Source organism: Monodelphis domestica, chromosome 3 (assembly GCF_027887165.1).
Source record: "Monodelphis domestica isolate mMonDom1 chromosome 3, mMonDom1.pri, whole genome shotgun sequence".
NCBI classification, from domain to species: domain Eukaryota; kingdom Metazoa; phylum Chordata; class Mammalia; order Didelphimorphia; family Didelphidae; genus Monodelphis; species Monodelphis domestica.
Genome location: NC_077229.1, coordinates 421,701,927 through 421,717,974, shown reverse-complemented (window position 1 = coordinate 421,717,974; position 16,048 = coordinate 421,701,927). Strand labels below are relative to the sequence as shown.

Sequence of the window (16,048 nt, the reverse complement as noted above, 5' to 3'; positions counted from 1 at the left end):
GCCATTGCCGTTGTCCCCTATGCCCGATCATTTTCTACTTTCTTTAAAAGAGGAAAGCCTTTTTGGATGCCTTCTCTTTACACTACATTCATTCCCCTTTTAGCCTCCTTCCAAAACCCTCTCGTCACCAGAAAAGCAGAAAAATTAAAACCAACCAACCTGGCCATTGAGTCTGAAAAACATGGCCTACCTCTGCAGAGAGGAGGGAGGTATCCCCCATCATCTGTCCTCTGGAACCAAGATCTCAAAGCCCTCTTGGGCTATGTGTTCAACCCCTAGCCCACTGCCCTTCTAAGAGTGGATACAGCCATGCTCTCTAGCTAACACCCCACCCGGCCAACATAACTGGCCCTTGGGCTAAGACGACACAGGCCCATGAGGTCCACGTCCACACGCATTCTCTCCTTCTCTCATCCATTACTCCCCAATCCCACCAAAGTAAAACATCGACTGGTACTGGTAGAGATAGCAGAGTTTGGTGAGGGGGGTGGGAGATGAATGATACGAGCGAAAGATTATCCTTTTACAAAAAAACACAAGAAAGCTTTCCGGTGGGAGTCTGGAGAAGTACATTCTTGCCACACAGGAAGTACAAAGGAACCAAAGCACCTCCATTTTCCTCAGTGTATAAACAGATCCAGTTATTCCTAAGTGACACGACAAGGGTTCTATTCAAAACCATATGGAGAAAAGCAATCTCAAAGGTTTATGGGATAGAAATAGGAGGAGGGGATGAGGAGAGCAGCCTGAAGTGAGCCCACACCCACTCACTCAGACTTCGCCAGGAAGGTCAGACCATTGAGCCCGAGTTAAAATGGAAAGACCGCGTTCTTTTTAAAATAGAAGGAAGGATTGGCTTGTTAGACTTACAGTGCCTATAAAATTATATTGGTCCTTCGTAACCATGAGACGCGCACACAAACAAATAAACGCTCTGTCCCTCTCCCGTAGCTCTCTCCCTCCCTGTGAGCTTTTTAATTTTCTATAATTAATTGGGCAAGAATGGAACTTGGGAAAAGCTCAACTATGGTTAGAATCTGCAGCCTTCTTTCTAGTGATATGGACTAGGGGTGGCAGCTGGTACTATCCAATTACCTGTAGCACGTTGAGAAGAAGGCTCCGGAACTTGGTCCCTTCCACCATGAAGAGGGCCATTTTGTCACAGAGTTTTGCAGCTGTGAAGGCAAAACTCCGGTCTGTCACGGCCTTTTGGTAGATGGTTCGGACAATTTCTCCCAGCATCTCTTCTGAGTTCGTGGAATTCTGGGCCTCTTCCATGAAGGTGGTCAGCTGGGCGTCCACATCACTGCTATTATTCCTCATGCTGTTCAGGATCTCTATCAGCTTGTCCATTTTGTTCCTCTGGGGGTTGGGCGGCACCACTGGTATTTCTTCCTAGAGCCCACAGAAGGGTGGGTGGGAGGAGAACACCAACAAAGGAAATCACTACAGAGTGGGGCCCAAGTGGTAGAACCAGGGTGGGTACTCCTTTCAGGGATCCCCACAAACTTTACCACATACTCACCTGTTCTTTTTCAACAGGTTAGCTGGACTACTGTGCCAATCCTTCATACTTTGGGTCTTAGACATTCTGATCTTTTTATAATCCTACCCTCTGACCTCTCTTCTAAAATAATTCATTGGTTCCCTTTCACCTTACCTTTTTTCCATCATTGCTATAGCATTTAAGGTAGATTTTTCCTGAGGGCTCTTGCTATTCTTTAGGATCCCAATGAAACATTCTTCCCTGACCATCTTGGCACCATCTCTGGAGTAAGAAAACTTCAGTTCAAATCTTTCTTCTAATGCTTACTAGCTATGTGGTTTTGGGTAAGTCATTTTACTCTCTTGGGGCTCAGTTTCCTCTTCTGCAAAATAAGGAGGCTGGACTAGTGTATCTGAGATCCCTTCTAGCTCTGGCACTATAATCCTATAACTAGCAACTCCTTTGCTGAGGAGTCACTGGATTACATGAGACCCAATGGAGGCAGAAAGTTAAACATGGTCAATACAAGGAAATCCCCAAATGGCTCTTCCTTTACCAATATGGCTGTTGGTCTTTGGAAGGCAAGTATATTTTAAAATATACTTAACTATATACTTTAAAATACTTATATATATATATATACACTTAAAAAATAAAACTGGACCATCGTAGGTATTTATTGTAGTCAGGGTTAAAGTAGAAGGTAGAAAAAGGACTGATAAGACATTTTAGTTATAAACTAATTGACTCTCAATTCATATTAGAGTATTAGATTTTGAATGACTTGGCCAGAGTATTGGACCAAGAGTCAGAAGACAGAGGTTTGGATTATGGTTCTGCCACTAATTGGCTCTGTAACTCTGCTCAAATCCCTTCCCTCTCTGAGCTCTGAGTTCCATTTTCCTCATCTCTCAACACAGGGAGAATCTCAGAGTAGTTAGGAGGCTCAAACAAGCCATAAAAACTGTAAAAAGTGTTGCACAAGTATGAGCTACTGTTCCAGACCAAGAATGGGGGTGGCATGGAGGGGTTGGTGGTGGAAGAACCCTGGCTACGGGCTCAGGAAAACAGAATTCAAGTCCCTAGGTGTCTACTTACCAGCCATGGGCAAGGGGTCCTTACCCCTCCCATTCTCAGTTTCCATATCTATAAAGTAGTAATAATAACACTTGCACCACCTACCTGACAAACCTTGCATATAAAGCATCATCGTCTATATTTATGAGCTGTCATTATTATTATTATTACATTAAGTTATCCTGACTACTAAGAGATAGAGACGGGGGATAGGAACACAACAGCTATAAAGGGGGGTTGGCAAGAGCTGGGGACAGACTATCAAGTGTGAAATTTTCAAAGAATGAAAAATACAGCGTTGCCCTCTCCAATTTCCCAAACTAAATATGTTACTCAGTAATAGTTCAGGATTACTAGAGAAGCCTTGGCTGGGTGGAGAAGGAAGGGATCAAGTCTAAATGTAGGGCTGGAAATAATTTCCTTCCAAGGTTACTTATCTTTCCTTGCTTCCAGCAGGGGAAACTGAGCTGGCAGGGTAGGTGGGATAGGGATGGGGGCTCAGGAATTTGCTTTCATGGTCTGGGTCTTCCTTGCAATAAAGTCCAGCAACAAAGCAAGGGAGTCTGGATCCCTGGGTTCTAGTCTCAGCTCGATTACTAATTAGCTCTGTGACTTGGGCAAATCATTTCTCGCCTCTAACTCTCTAGGTTTTACTTAGCCTCCTTTTCTGAGATGTAGGGGGCTATAATGGATGGAGTGCAGATTTGAAATTAAAAAAGACCTTTGTTCAAATACTGCTCCTGACATTTACTAACATGAGTCAAGGCAAATGACTTTACCCCTTGAACTTCATTTTGGGAAACTGAGTATAGGGTGAAACTCAGGCTCAGCTGTGCTTGATCTGGTCTATCATACTACATTCAGGGTGAGGCAGTGGCTCCTTGAGGCAGGAGATTCCCAAAATGAAGCCTGGCAGTGCCCAGCCTTAGAGAAATACAACCAAGGGGGTTTTCATGGAAAGAGAACACCCACTAGAATTCAGTGCCCAGAAAGCTTTTTTAGAACTGGGCACAGTTATTAAATACAAGTTATTCATCCTCCTGCATCTATTCAATTCCTCATAATTAGAAATTTGACTCAAAACCCCTCTAGGGCGAGGATTTTTTTTCCTATTGAGATAAACTGGAGCCCTTATTGTCACTGGCTTCCAGAGATTCCTTGAAGCTGCCAGGTCTATAAGAGATGAAAAGAGGAGGTGGGAGTTTCTTTCTTGAAAAGACAAAACGATTTTGTCTCCCAGGATGTGTGTTGATTTCATAGAGTCGTAGGAGAGCCACGGGCTTGCCAGGGACATGGAGGGCTGCTTAGGTTTAGGTGCTTTCATTTCACTTTGGAATCTGTCATTCAAAGCCCGTATTTCTGGACTTCTCTCTATTTCATTCTCATACACCAACTGCCTGATTCTTGGGCCTCAGTATTCTGTCCTGGGGCCAAGAAGTCATGAAAGATAGAGGGGGACCACAAAGGAGAGACCCAGACTTCAACACACAAGACCCATGGGAATGTGTATGAACAGAACCACATGTGCAACTCAATGAGTTGGGACAGCGGGAAACACTCTTCTTTGGGCAACCTATGAACAGTAGCAATAGCCAGCTAGCTGGGAATGAACCTTCTGAAGCAGATGCGTGGGAGAAAGTATCTTGGGCCCTTGCACACCCAAGTGCACCATGCTGTGAGAAGATCAAGGAGGAATTTAGCTAGTGGCAAAAGGCTGGGTGCTTCAGGAACCCGTGCCTCTGCTGTTTTTGACTTTTGGATGTTTGGGGGCAGGAAGACAATGCTATCTAACTTTTGTTTTTGAGTAAATCAATCCTCTAAAGGCTATTTCCCTGGAGTGATGCTTACCAAAAGGGGAGGGTCTGTGAAACACGGACAAAAGGGGGTCTAGGTTTATCCCTGAAATGTACAAGCCCATCCATCTCTTTCCCCCAAAGAAGAAGATCATCCATTACAAAGAAGGAGGGTTGGTACTTTCCCCCCTTTAGTTAAATAATAATAATAATCATAGTTCATATTTATATAGCACTATAAGGACTGAAAGCACAGTTATGCATTACTTCATTTGAAGTCCATGTCTGAGATTGACATAGACAGAGAGTCAGATTAACTAAAGACACTAGACATCATCACTAGGATGGAATTGGCTAAAAATGAAAGGGAAGGGGGCAGCTGGGTATCTCAGTGGATTGAGAGTCAGGCCTAGAGGTGGAAGGTCCTGGGTTCAAATGTGGCCTCAGACACTTCCCAGCTGTGTGACCCTGGGCAAGTCACTTGACCCCCATTGCCTAGCCCTTACCCTTTTCTGCTGTGGAGCCAATACACAGTATTGATTCTAAAATGGAAGGTAAGGGTTTACAAAAAATGAAAGGGAAGGAATAGGGACCTTGGGAATTTACTAGCCTTATTCTACTTCACAGCAATCGAAAGAAGAAAAGAAAACCCACCTTCCAAAATGACCTCTGCAGATACTCCTGGGAGACGTCAAAGATTAGACTGCTATTTACCTTGAGTAATAACATCAATCTCCCTCACATCCAGCTCCAGGGTTTCCCCCCAAACAAGTAGATAACAGCAAAAGGCACAACTTCCCTCCCTGAAGCCCTCCGGCATGGCATGATGTTTCTTCTCCTTCTTGCATTCTCTCCCCATCTCTTATTCACGGGCTGGCCTGTGTCAGGGCCCATGGAATAAAGGTGCCTACCTCCCCCACACTGACCACTTGGTGCAGTCTGCGAAACAAGGGGTGAGGAATGGAGGGCTTGGAGCCGGTGCGGTCGCTGTCCTGGACTTACCGTGTCCGTCATCCGGGCCCGGGCCCCACCTCCCTCAGGCGCATGCCGTCTGCGGGCTGGCCTACGCCATGACCCTTGGAATGAAAGTGCCTACCTCTCTGCTGTCCTCCCAGAACAATTTAAAATTCAATTACCGGTACCTTTTCCTTTAGTCTTCGCCTCAGCCTGTCTTTGGAAGACTGGAGCAGTTTAATTTTGGGTCGTTCCCCAATCCGATCATTAAGAACACTGTCTTTGCGTTTGGCCTCCACCTCCAGGCCTCCAGGCTGCTGGGGTGGCGGCCTCTCTGTTGGTGAGGCATCGGGGTTCCGGTGCATGTCCAGGGGGATGTGCACGGTGCACACGGGAGCATCCTCGATCTTCAGGCTCTCTGTCTCTTTGGCGTTGTTGCGATGGGTAGCAGCCTCCTTGTCGCCGGGTGGGTGTTTCGGGTTGTTGTGGTGCCACCGTCGGTTCTGGCTATAGCCATGGTGGTTGGGCCTCCCTGAGGGGTGGGGTGCCTGGCCCCCCTGGTAGGATTTCTGGTGGTCCCTGTTGTGTTTGGCACTGCCTGGCTGGTGATCACTGTGCTGCTGGGATTTATTCCCACCTGGTGGCCTTTGCTGTCTCCTGTAAAACCGGAATTGGAAAGGGGAAGAAAAGAGAGGAGAAAGAGGCATGAGGAAGAGGATGGAGAGGAGAGGAGGAGAGAAAGGGGGTGGGGACATGGAGAGAGAGACAGACACAGAGAGAGACAGAGACAGAGACAAAGAGAGACAGAGAGAAAAAGAGAGAGACACAGAGAGAGAGAGAGAGAGAGAGAGACAGACAGACAGACAGAAACAGAGACAAAGACAGAGAGACACAGAGACAGACAGAGAGACAGGCAGAGACAGAGAGAGACAAAGAGACAGAGACACAGAGAGAGACAGAGAGAGAGACAGACAGACAGAGAGACAGAGACAGAAAGAGATACAGAGAGACAGACAGAGAGACAGACAGAAACAGAGACAAAGAGAGACAGACAGAGAGACAGACAGAGACAGAGTCAGAGACAGACAGAAACAGAGACAAAGAGAGACAGACAGAAAGACAGAGTCAGAGACAGAGAGAGACACAGAGAGAGACACAGAGACAGACAGAGAGACAGACAGAGAGAGAGACAGAGACAGAGAGAGACAGAAAGAGATACACAGAGAGACAGAGAGAGACAGACAGAGAGACAGAGACAGAGAGAGAGAAAGGGAGAGAGACAGAGAGAGAGAGAATTGTTAATATATGATAAAAGAGTCTGTTGATTAGTCAAGCACATGGCATTGCTTCAAATGAATAATTTCTCACCCTAAACTTGGAGCCAGGAATCAGGGAAAAAAGTGATATGGTTACCTATATGGTATGACTAGGAAGCCTTTTCCTGCTGAAAAGAAATTTCTCCTTCCCTAGCCTTTCCCCATGCCTGAAATTTTGTATCACTGGTGAAAGGTCACCTAGACAAATAGCACCTAGACCGAGACACCTAGATGTGACAAATAGCACGTGCTCAATAAATACTTGGAGAAGGGCACCAAATCTTCATGGTAAGCCCTGCTGATTAGTTAACTCCACAGTGTCTCTCAGATGTGGCCCGAGAGTCCCCTTTGTCCTTCCCCAGGTACTATCTCCCATTTTTTTGATACACACTTCTTAATGTAGAATGTGGTCCTATTTAGATAGTATTAATTAATATCACAATTCAGTGCCTCCAATATCTGATCCAAACTGGCCTGAGGACCATTAAAGCTGGCTTTAATGGTCCAAGTGCTCCTGGTTGTCCTCAATGAATCAACAGTCACTAGACTAAAAGAAGTGGTCAGTGACACTGCTGAGCTGCAAATAATGGTATTGGAAGAAAGAAGGAGCAAGGCAGAGAGAGGTGCTGGAGGACTAGGGATGGGCAAATGTCCTGTTTTGGAAAAAGGATGACAAGTTGGATTTTTTAAACTATAGCCCAGTCAGGTATAAGGGTTTCACTCCAATTTCTGATGGATTAATCAAATGCCTCAAATCAGTATTAAATGATTTGTAGGTGAAAGAGAAAGTCACTGTGAAGAATTAGCTTGTTTTCATTGAGAGCAAGCTGTGATGGACTGGCCTCATTTCTCTTTCTGACAGGGTTTCTATTTTTAAAATTTTTTAAAAAATATTTTATTTAAATAATTAGTTTAGAATATTTTTCCATGGTTATAAGATTCATATTCTTTCCCTCCCCTCCCCTCACACCCCTCCTGTAGCCAACATGCAATTCCACTGGGTTTTATGTGTTTGACAAGGTTTCTAGATGGACTGATCAAGGGAATTCCAATAGATATAGTCTACCTGCATTTCAGAAAGACTTTTGACAAAGTTTCCTATGACATTTTCTTGGACTAGTTGGAAATATGTGAACTGGAAGGCAGTATAGTCAGGTAAACTCAGAAATGCTTGTCAGACATGAGGTGTGGTGATTAATTTATTTATTGATACCAAGCAAAGGGAGGGAGTGCTACAGTGGAGTGCCCCCAGGACCCTGTCCTTTGCTCTCTTCTTCTGTTCAACCTTTTATCAGTGACTTGAAATGACTGTCCAGACTAGGCTTATCAAAGCAGAAGATAACACAGAACTGGAAGAACATAACGTGTTGTCTGGCAAATCCAAAAAAATCTCAATAGACTCGTTATAAAAAATGAATTTTAGAAATATAAAATATTATTTTCTATACTTGGCTTCAAAAAATCAAGTCTGAAATTTAGGATGATGGTAAATAAGAGTGAGGTAGTAGTTCACATGAAATTAAACTGGGGGATTAAGTGAACTGCATATACCATATAAATGAGTGATATAACATGGTCATCAAAAAAAAAAAAACAACAACCTAATGAAATAATGGAAGCGTAATGAACAGAGCAGGTTTCCTTTCATTTTTTTTATTTGTGTTAATTACTGATCACCTATTTCTCCCTTTTCTACTCTTTTTGTTGTTTCTCAGTAAGCTATTTTTAAGCCCAGATTGGAAAGAGGGAAATTCCCTGGCAAATAACTCTTGATTCCCTGCCACTTTGGTCATCTTTATTTAGACTTTTTCTAGTGTCTACACAGCAACTTACCAGCACAGTGCCCATAAGGATGGCTGACCAGTGCTTCCTGAATCTTTCAATCCTTATCACCTGGCCTCAGCTCAGCTTTGCTCTGGTTTTGTCTTCAAGGGATTCAGAGGGGCTTTCAATATCCCTACCCAGAAGGTAGGAAGCCATTTATAATGGTTGGTAGGCAAAAGATATATATATATATATATATTTTTTTTTTAATGCAGTCTGGGTCAGAGGTCCTGCTGACTCCCAAAGCTGCCTATCCATTTTGGCAGAAATGGTTAGGGTATTTCTCAAGCACCAGGATTCTAGTGAAGGGTTGAAGACAGCCAGATAAATATTTTTTTTTAAATATATTCAGCCAGATAAATATTGACCAAGTAGTATTAATCAATTAAATTGCTCTTCTCCCAAAGTGGGATCCCTAAAGGAATATGTGAGACTTTTAGGGCCTCATCAATAAATGAGAGAATTAAGATAAATGCCTTTGAAGGTCCCTTCCAGCCTTAGATATACCTTTTTCAAATATGACAATCCATCTCTCACCCCTGTTCCTTTGCACTGAACATACTCCATACCTGTAATGTTCTGTCTCATCACCCCTGTTCTCTGGGTTTCCCTGGATTCCTTCAAGACTCAGTTCAAGTTCTAACTTCTACAGGAGGCCCTTCCTACTCCCCAGTTGCTCTTGTTCAAGTCATTTCAGTTGTATCTGATTGTTTATGACCCCATTGGGAGACTGAGAAAAGACCAGTATCTTTGCCAAGAAAACCCCACAGAGTCAGATACAACTGAAACAACTGAGCAACCACCACAACATATGATCAGACCTATACTTCAGAAAGACAAATCTGATAGCTAGTGATGGATGGCTTGGCATATGGTGGTGGCAGTGTTACAAAGGAATAAATGACAGGTCTGAGCCACTGACTGGTTTTTGAGCCAGGAGGAGGACAAGTCAAAAATTGAAGAAGACACCAGTAAATAATAATAGAATAAGAACCAGTAAAGAAAACTTGAGGAGCGAGTTATTAAGAAGGGGATGAATTGATGATGCCAAAGGCTGCACAACGGTTCAGAAGGATAAAGATTCACAAACATTTATTATATTTGTCAATTAAGAGATCATTAGTAACTTTGCCTTTCTATGCACCCCCAATGCTCAGCACAGTGCCTAGAACATACAAGTACGGCGTTGACTGACCGACTAGTTCTCTACTGAAATACACAAAAGTAATGGGATTTTTATTTTTTACTCAGAGAAGAATGATACAGTTTTATACCTACCAGGGGCTTTAGGCTTGTCTTTCCCGAGTGACTATGTCTAAGATTGATTTCCTTCATCTATATAAATAATTATGGCATTGCTGTGTGCCCAATTCTTTAACCTCAGAGGATACTGTATGTCTTGATGTCAATTATGTGTGTAATGTGTGGCTAGTAGTTTTTTAATACTAATGTGATATAAAGTGGTTAATTCTATGAATGATTGAGTATACTCCTTTTAAAAAAGATAATAAAAGTTTCATTTCTAAAAAAGAAATACTGGGAGAAGAGGAAGGCAATAGGCAATTATATAGTGCCAGGCACTGTGCTAAGCAGTGGCAATAGAAAAAGGGGGATCAAGCCTATAACCTTAGGAAATTCACAATCTAGTGGAGAGATAACATGCAAACAAATATGTACTTATAAATAAGCTCTATGGTTAACAGAGGGAAGGCACTAATGTTAAGAGAGGTTGGGGAAGGCTTCCTGTAGGAGGTAGGATTTCAGATGGGACTTAAAGGGATGCCAGGGAAATCAAATGATGGTACTAATGAGAGAGAACATTCCAGGCATGGGAGACAGCCAGAGAAAATGCCTAGGTTCTAGAGATGGAGTGTCTTGTTCATGGGAACAGCTAGAAGGCCAAAGTCACTGTACTGAAGAGGATGTGTTGGGAATAAGGTGAGAGAAGATTGGAAAGGTAGGAGAGACTAAGTCACAAAGGGCTCTGAATGCCAAATAGAGCATTTTGCATTTGTTCCTGAAGGCAACAGGGAACCATAAGGGTTGATTGTGTGTGTTTCATGATTAGACTTGTGCTTTAGGAAATAACTTTATGGACTGAATGATTAGAGTAGGGAGAGACTTGAGGCAGACAGGACCACAAGTAGGTGGTTGCAAAAGTCCAGGCATGAAGATATGAGGGCTTGCATTAGAATGGGAACAGTGTCAAAGGAGAAAAAGGAGTGTATTTGAGAGATAGGGTAAATCAACAATCTACAGACTTTGACAACATCTTGGATATGGGGCAGAGGGAAAGCGGAGAGAGACAGTGAAGAATTCAGGATGAACCCTAGATTATAAACCTGAGGACTAAGGAGGATGATATTTTCCTCTACAGGAACAGGGAAGTTAGGAGGGGGTTGCAGAGAGTGATTAACATTGTCAAAGGCTGCAGAGAGGTCAGGAAGAATGAGGATTGAGAAAAGGACATTTGGATTTTGAAAACAAAGCTCTCCAAATTCACTGCCTCTAAACACAACTTTTAATAGAATATGGATCTAAAACTCTTAGAGTTGGAAATGTAGTTAATATGGTGAAGGGGAAAGAATCAATGCTCTCTTGGAGCAAGAATAACTAGGTTTGAATTCTAGTTTTGTTACTCATCTAGGTGACCCTGAGCAAGTAATTTAACCTCTTTGGATATCAAGTTCTTCAGACCAAATCTCTCTTTTCTTTTCTTTTCACTAAAAAACAAACAAACAAAAAAAACACCTTGCTTCAGTTTTAGTATCAATTCTAAGAAAGAAGAGCTGTAAAGGCTAGGTAATCGGCATTAAATGTCTTGCCCAGAATCATATAGGAAGGGTCTGAGGCCAGTTGTAAACCCAGGTCCTCCCAACTTCAGGACTGGTGCTCTATCCACTGTGCTATCTAGCTTACCCCTGAGACCAGATCTCTCAATCAAGAAACAAAAGACATATCCAAACTAATTTCAAGGGAAACCTTTCCTAATTTCCCTGTGTATAGTCCAGCCCAATTTCTTCACTCAAGGAGAAAAGCATGTCTTGTGGAAGAACACACTGATGATCCAAATTCTATGTTGGGGTGGAACAGCTGGGTGGCACAGTGGATAGAATGCCAGGACTGGAGTCAGGAGGACCTGGGTTCAAATCTCACTTCCCACTCCCTAGCAGTGTGACCCTGGGCAAGTCACTTCATATTATTTGCCTGCCCCTTGCCCTTCTGTCTTAGAGTTGCTATTAAGGCAGAAAGTAAAGGTTTAAAAAGTCCCCAACAAAATCTCAACAACAAAATCTGATTTCTATGTGGAACTGAGTGGTGGTAGTGGTGGCGCTACTGCTAAATTAATTTTGTTAGTTTTTCACTAAAGTAGTATGGTACACTCATTTGTTTTTCATTGAACTGGTTCTGCACTCTTGGTCATGTACTTCCATTGCCTTAAGTGCAAGAATAAAGTGCCCACATTAGCCCCTCTTGAGCTCCCATCCTTCTAATCACCTCGTTCTCTTCCCCATTTCCTTTTCAGCCTGGTTCACCAATAGCTTAGCTCATTCTACCATACCCTCTGGAACTCTTGTTCTATTGCCAACAGATTACCAGGATCATAATAGTAATCTGCCCCCTTCTCGTTATCTTTAGTCCCTCCCTTATCTCTGGATGCTTCCCATCTGTCTACAAACATGTACTCTTACCACCTGTGTAACTTTGGACAAGTAATTTAATCCCCTTGGGCCTCAGTTTCTTCATCTGCACAATGAAAGGGTTGGATTAGAAGGCTTCTCGAGGTCTTTTCTAAGTCCTTACACTTTTCCTCTACTTCCTCACTTTCATGGGTTCATGGGTTCTCCCTTTTGGGCTTTCTACCCTGGTGGACACTACTTCCATGTCAAGGGGATAGAAGAGGAGATAATTCTTATTTCCGCATCTTTACACATCATTTATCCATAACTTTTCCTTTTTTAAGATCCATATGGACTAAAAATACCCTATTTGTGCCACTTCCCCCCCATTCTGGTTGTCATTCATTAACCCATCTCACAATATTTAAAATTATTTCAGTCCCCAGTCAACAGTCTTCTTTACTCCATCTTCTGCCTTCACCATCAAGGATGTCAATATTGATGATGCCAACCTGTCTGATAAGCTGACCACAATTCTACAGCATCATTAACTCTAAAAATAACCTTCTCTAACCCACTTAAGCCACATGCCAATGTGGTCAAACCTTAGCCCTCACCACTTTTCAAAGCTGCATTACCTCTACAAAAGGGAACTTGGAAACTCCATTTGCTGGTCATGAACTAACCACCCTTTCTATTCCCTCCCAGATTCTCAAAGACCCTGGATCATAATATAGTAATCTGCCCCCTTCTCGTTATCTTTAGTCCCTCCCTTATCTCTGGATGCTTCCCATATGTCTACAAACATGTACTCTTACCACCTGTGTAACTTTGGACAAGTAATTTAATCTCCTTGGGCCTCAGTTTCTTCATCTGTACAATGAAAGGGTCAGATTAGAAGGCTTCTTGAGGTCTCTTCTAGCTCTAGAAGCATCATTCTATTCTCATCTCCTTCGACCTCACCTCTGATCCCCTGTATCCAAACATCTCTGGCCCTGATATCTTTCTCTGATTTAACCATACTATTCGGATACCATGACATCTTCTTTCCCTCTATTGCTAATTTTCTTAATTAGATTTATTCTTGATGGGATTTTAAGATCCATTCTCCTCAACCCTTTACATTCTGTCTCTTGCCCTCACCATTTTACTGAAACGGAATGACCTCCTCATCACTTTTTCAGCCCTTATCTTCCATGACATGTCTGAAGCTTATGGCCCCTGAGACTATCCCCTCCTACTGGATGCTCTCTCATCCCTCTGCCTCAGAGATAACATACATTTCCTGTTCTCCTTCAAGCGATCTAATCTCCATTTTTTTGGTTTCCTTAATGGTTTCTCCTCCTTCCCCCAACTCCTTCAGGTGAGTGTTTCCCAGTAATACTCATGTGTCCACAGGATGGGTCCATAGCTGCTCTTTGCCTTGGCAATCTCATTTACTAGCTTGGCTTCCCCTACCCCCACCAGGCAGATAATATCTCCCATCCTGATCGCTCTTTCCAGACCTGCCCCTGTGATTGACTGCACTCATCTGGATGTTCTGTTGACTTCAAAGTCAACATGCTCCAAACCAGGCTCATTTGCCTTTCCCCTTAAAGTGGCTTTTCTTTCTGACATCACTGTTTGTCTGCGGTAGCATCATTCATCCAGGCTCCCATGCTGGTAACCTTAGTGTTTATCTCTGACTCATCCTTTTCTCTGGACTTTGATATGCAATCTGTTACCAGTTCCTGCTGATTGAATCTCTGCAACATCTCTAGAATTTGTTTCCTTTTCTCCATGACCACTATCACCACTGCTAACTGTCTAGACCATTATAATAGCCTTTTTTCATGTCTTACCACTTTACCTCTTCAAGCTACTGCCAGAATAAACTTTCTGATACAAACAACTAGCATTTATAGAATCCTTTGGGGCAGCTAGGTGTGACAGTAGATAAAGCACCAGGCCAGGAGTCAAGAAGACTGATTTTCCTCCATTCAAACCTGACGATAGACACTTAATAGCTAGGCGAACTTGAGCAAAGCATTTAACCCTGTTTGCTTCAGTTTCTTCATCTGTAAAATGAGCTGGAGAAGGAAATGGCAAACCAGTCTGGTATCTTTGCCAAGAAAACTTCAAATGGGGTCACAAAGAGTTGGATGTGACTGAAAAATAACCAAGCTATAAAAATAACATATAGTACTTTATAAATATTATCTCACTTTATCCTACCCTGAGAGATGGCTGTTTTATTCCCATTTTACAGATGAGAAAAGTGAAGTAGAGAAAAGTTAAGTGACTTGTCCAACATCATACAATTTGGTAAATATCTGAGGCTGAATTTGTTCCTGACTCCAGATCTGGTGCTCCAACCACTTCACGTTGGGCCACTTGTTTATTTGCTCAGAAATCTTCAATGGCTCCCCATTGCTTGCCCTGTCTTAGAAAAGAAAAATGTTTGTTTTTAAACACTTTCCATCCTGGAATCAATTCTGAGTAGGAGTTCCAAGGCAAAAGAGCAGTAAGGGCTGGGCAAAGGAGGCTAAGTGATTTGCCTGGGATCACACAGCTAATCATTATGTCTATGGGTCTTCTGCTCCTGAGAGCTGGGCTTTCCCCACCATCTGATATTATTCCCCACACTTGCTGAGCCAGGGGTACCTGTCAAGGGAGCTACTCTGGCCTGCCAGTAGCACCCCATTGTTAGCACAGTGCTTGGCATACAGCAGGCACTTAATGCTTACTGAATGGAACCAGTGGGTATCTAGACCTACAGTATGGAAAGGATGGTGGGTCATTGCTGATTCTTTGAGCCCAATTGTGCTCATTTTTAGTAGCATCAGCTTTGAAGGCAAAGAACAGCGGTGAGACGTGTGTCCAAAGAACTGGTAGCTTTAAGCATTGTATGAGGCTGCCCCAGCTCCTTGTTTGGCAGAAGGAATGGTCAGTGCTTTAAGCATTAGAGCTGTTTTTAGGGTTGAAGGCTTGTTTTTTTCCTCCTCTTCTCCTCCTTCTCAGCCCATTTCCCCCGAAACCAGGCTCAGAACTGTCCGCCAGACCATACTGAAGCTCCTAGGCTTGGGAAGCTGAGCATGAGGAAATGGCCACTCACAAATAGTTTTCAATGGTCGGCAACTAATCAGTGTCTGAGTCTGCCTGCCAAATCCAGCTGCTCATCAAAACTGTATTCTCCGGCACTGGTTTCATTGATAATGACTTTCTGAGGCCAACTGGCTGCTCACTAGAGGGACTGTGGCTTTTCAACTTGGCTGGGTGGAGAGAGGGCAGCCATCATCTCCACTGGCCATGGAAGGAATCTGTGTTTAGTCTCAGATCCTTGAATTCAGGTTTCAGAGACACATTAAACACTTATTCTTGTAAAAATTCAAGGCAAAAGAAGTCCTCCCAAAACCTCAGAACCCACCAAACCATCTCAAACTAAAAACTCTGCCACCCTTCTTGTTCATTATATGGTCTCATTATGGGAAAGACTTTTTCTTCTGAAGGAACATATTGGGAAATAAAATAAATATTCCATTTGTACTGGAAGTGGCAAAGGGTATATATAGAGAGCTGGTCTTGGAGTCAGGGAGATCTGGGTTCAAGTCCTACTTGGATACATATTGGCTATGTGCTCCTGGGCAAAAATCACATTTTGAATGCCCTCAAGCAATTCTTTTAAGTCTATGGGTTGTTGAGCCATTGTCCATCTGCATCAGAAGGAGTTTACATGCTGGGAGTTCCAAACAACCAAGCAATCACAGGCCAGATTTGAGCCAAGGTCCTCCTAACTGCAGGCCTGGTACTCTATCCACTGTTCCCTCCTCCCCCAGATTCATCTTAAAGAATAGAAGTCTATACAGTTTTTTTGCTACTCGTTTTATTTATTCATTTTTCTTGAATTTGTGAAATTAGACATCCTTTATTTTATCTGAACCCAAAGACAGACAGAAGTCAAGGGGTCTTAGAGACAGATGAATGTTATTATACTTTATT

The 16,048-nt window shown here is 43.0% G+C and overlaps 1 protein-coding gene across 5 annotated transcripts in view; it reads right to left on the bottom strand.

The window, feature by feature from the left end:
* Positions 1 to 16,048, bottom strand: part of CTIF (cap binding complex dependent translation initiation factor) — a 483,939-nt gene that overhangs the window by 140,775 nt on the left and 327,116 nt on the right. For 4 of the 5 annotated variants that reach the window (XR_008917834.1, XM_007486656.3, XM_007486659.3 and 1 more), the window contains 2 exons: positions 5,493 to 5,967; positions 1,096 to 1,395 (listed from right to left, as the gene is read on the bottom strand). Coding sequence is in view for 4 of the 5 variants with exons in the window: in XM_007486656.3 (XP_007486718.1) it covers positions 1,096 to 1,395; positions 5,493 to 5,967 (775 nt within the window). In the remaining variant the exon portion in view is untranslated. The remainder of the gene's footprint in view (positions 1 to 1,095; positions 1,396 to 5,492; positions 5,968 to 16,048) is intronic. The other variant, XM_007486658.3, reaches the window with a different exon arrangement.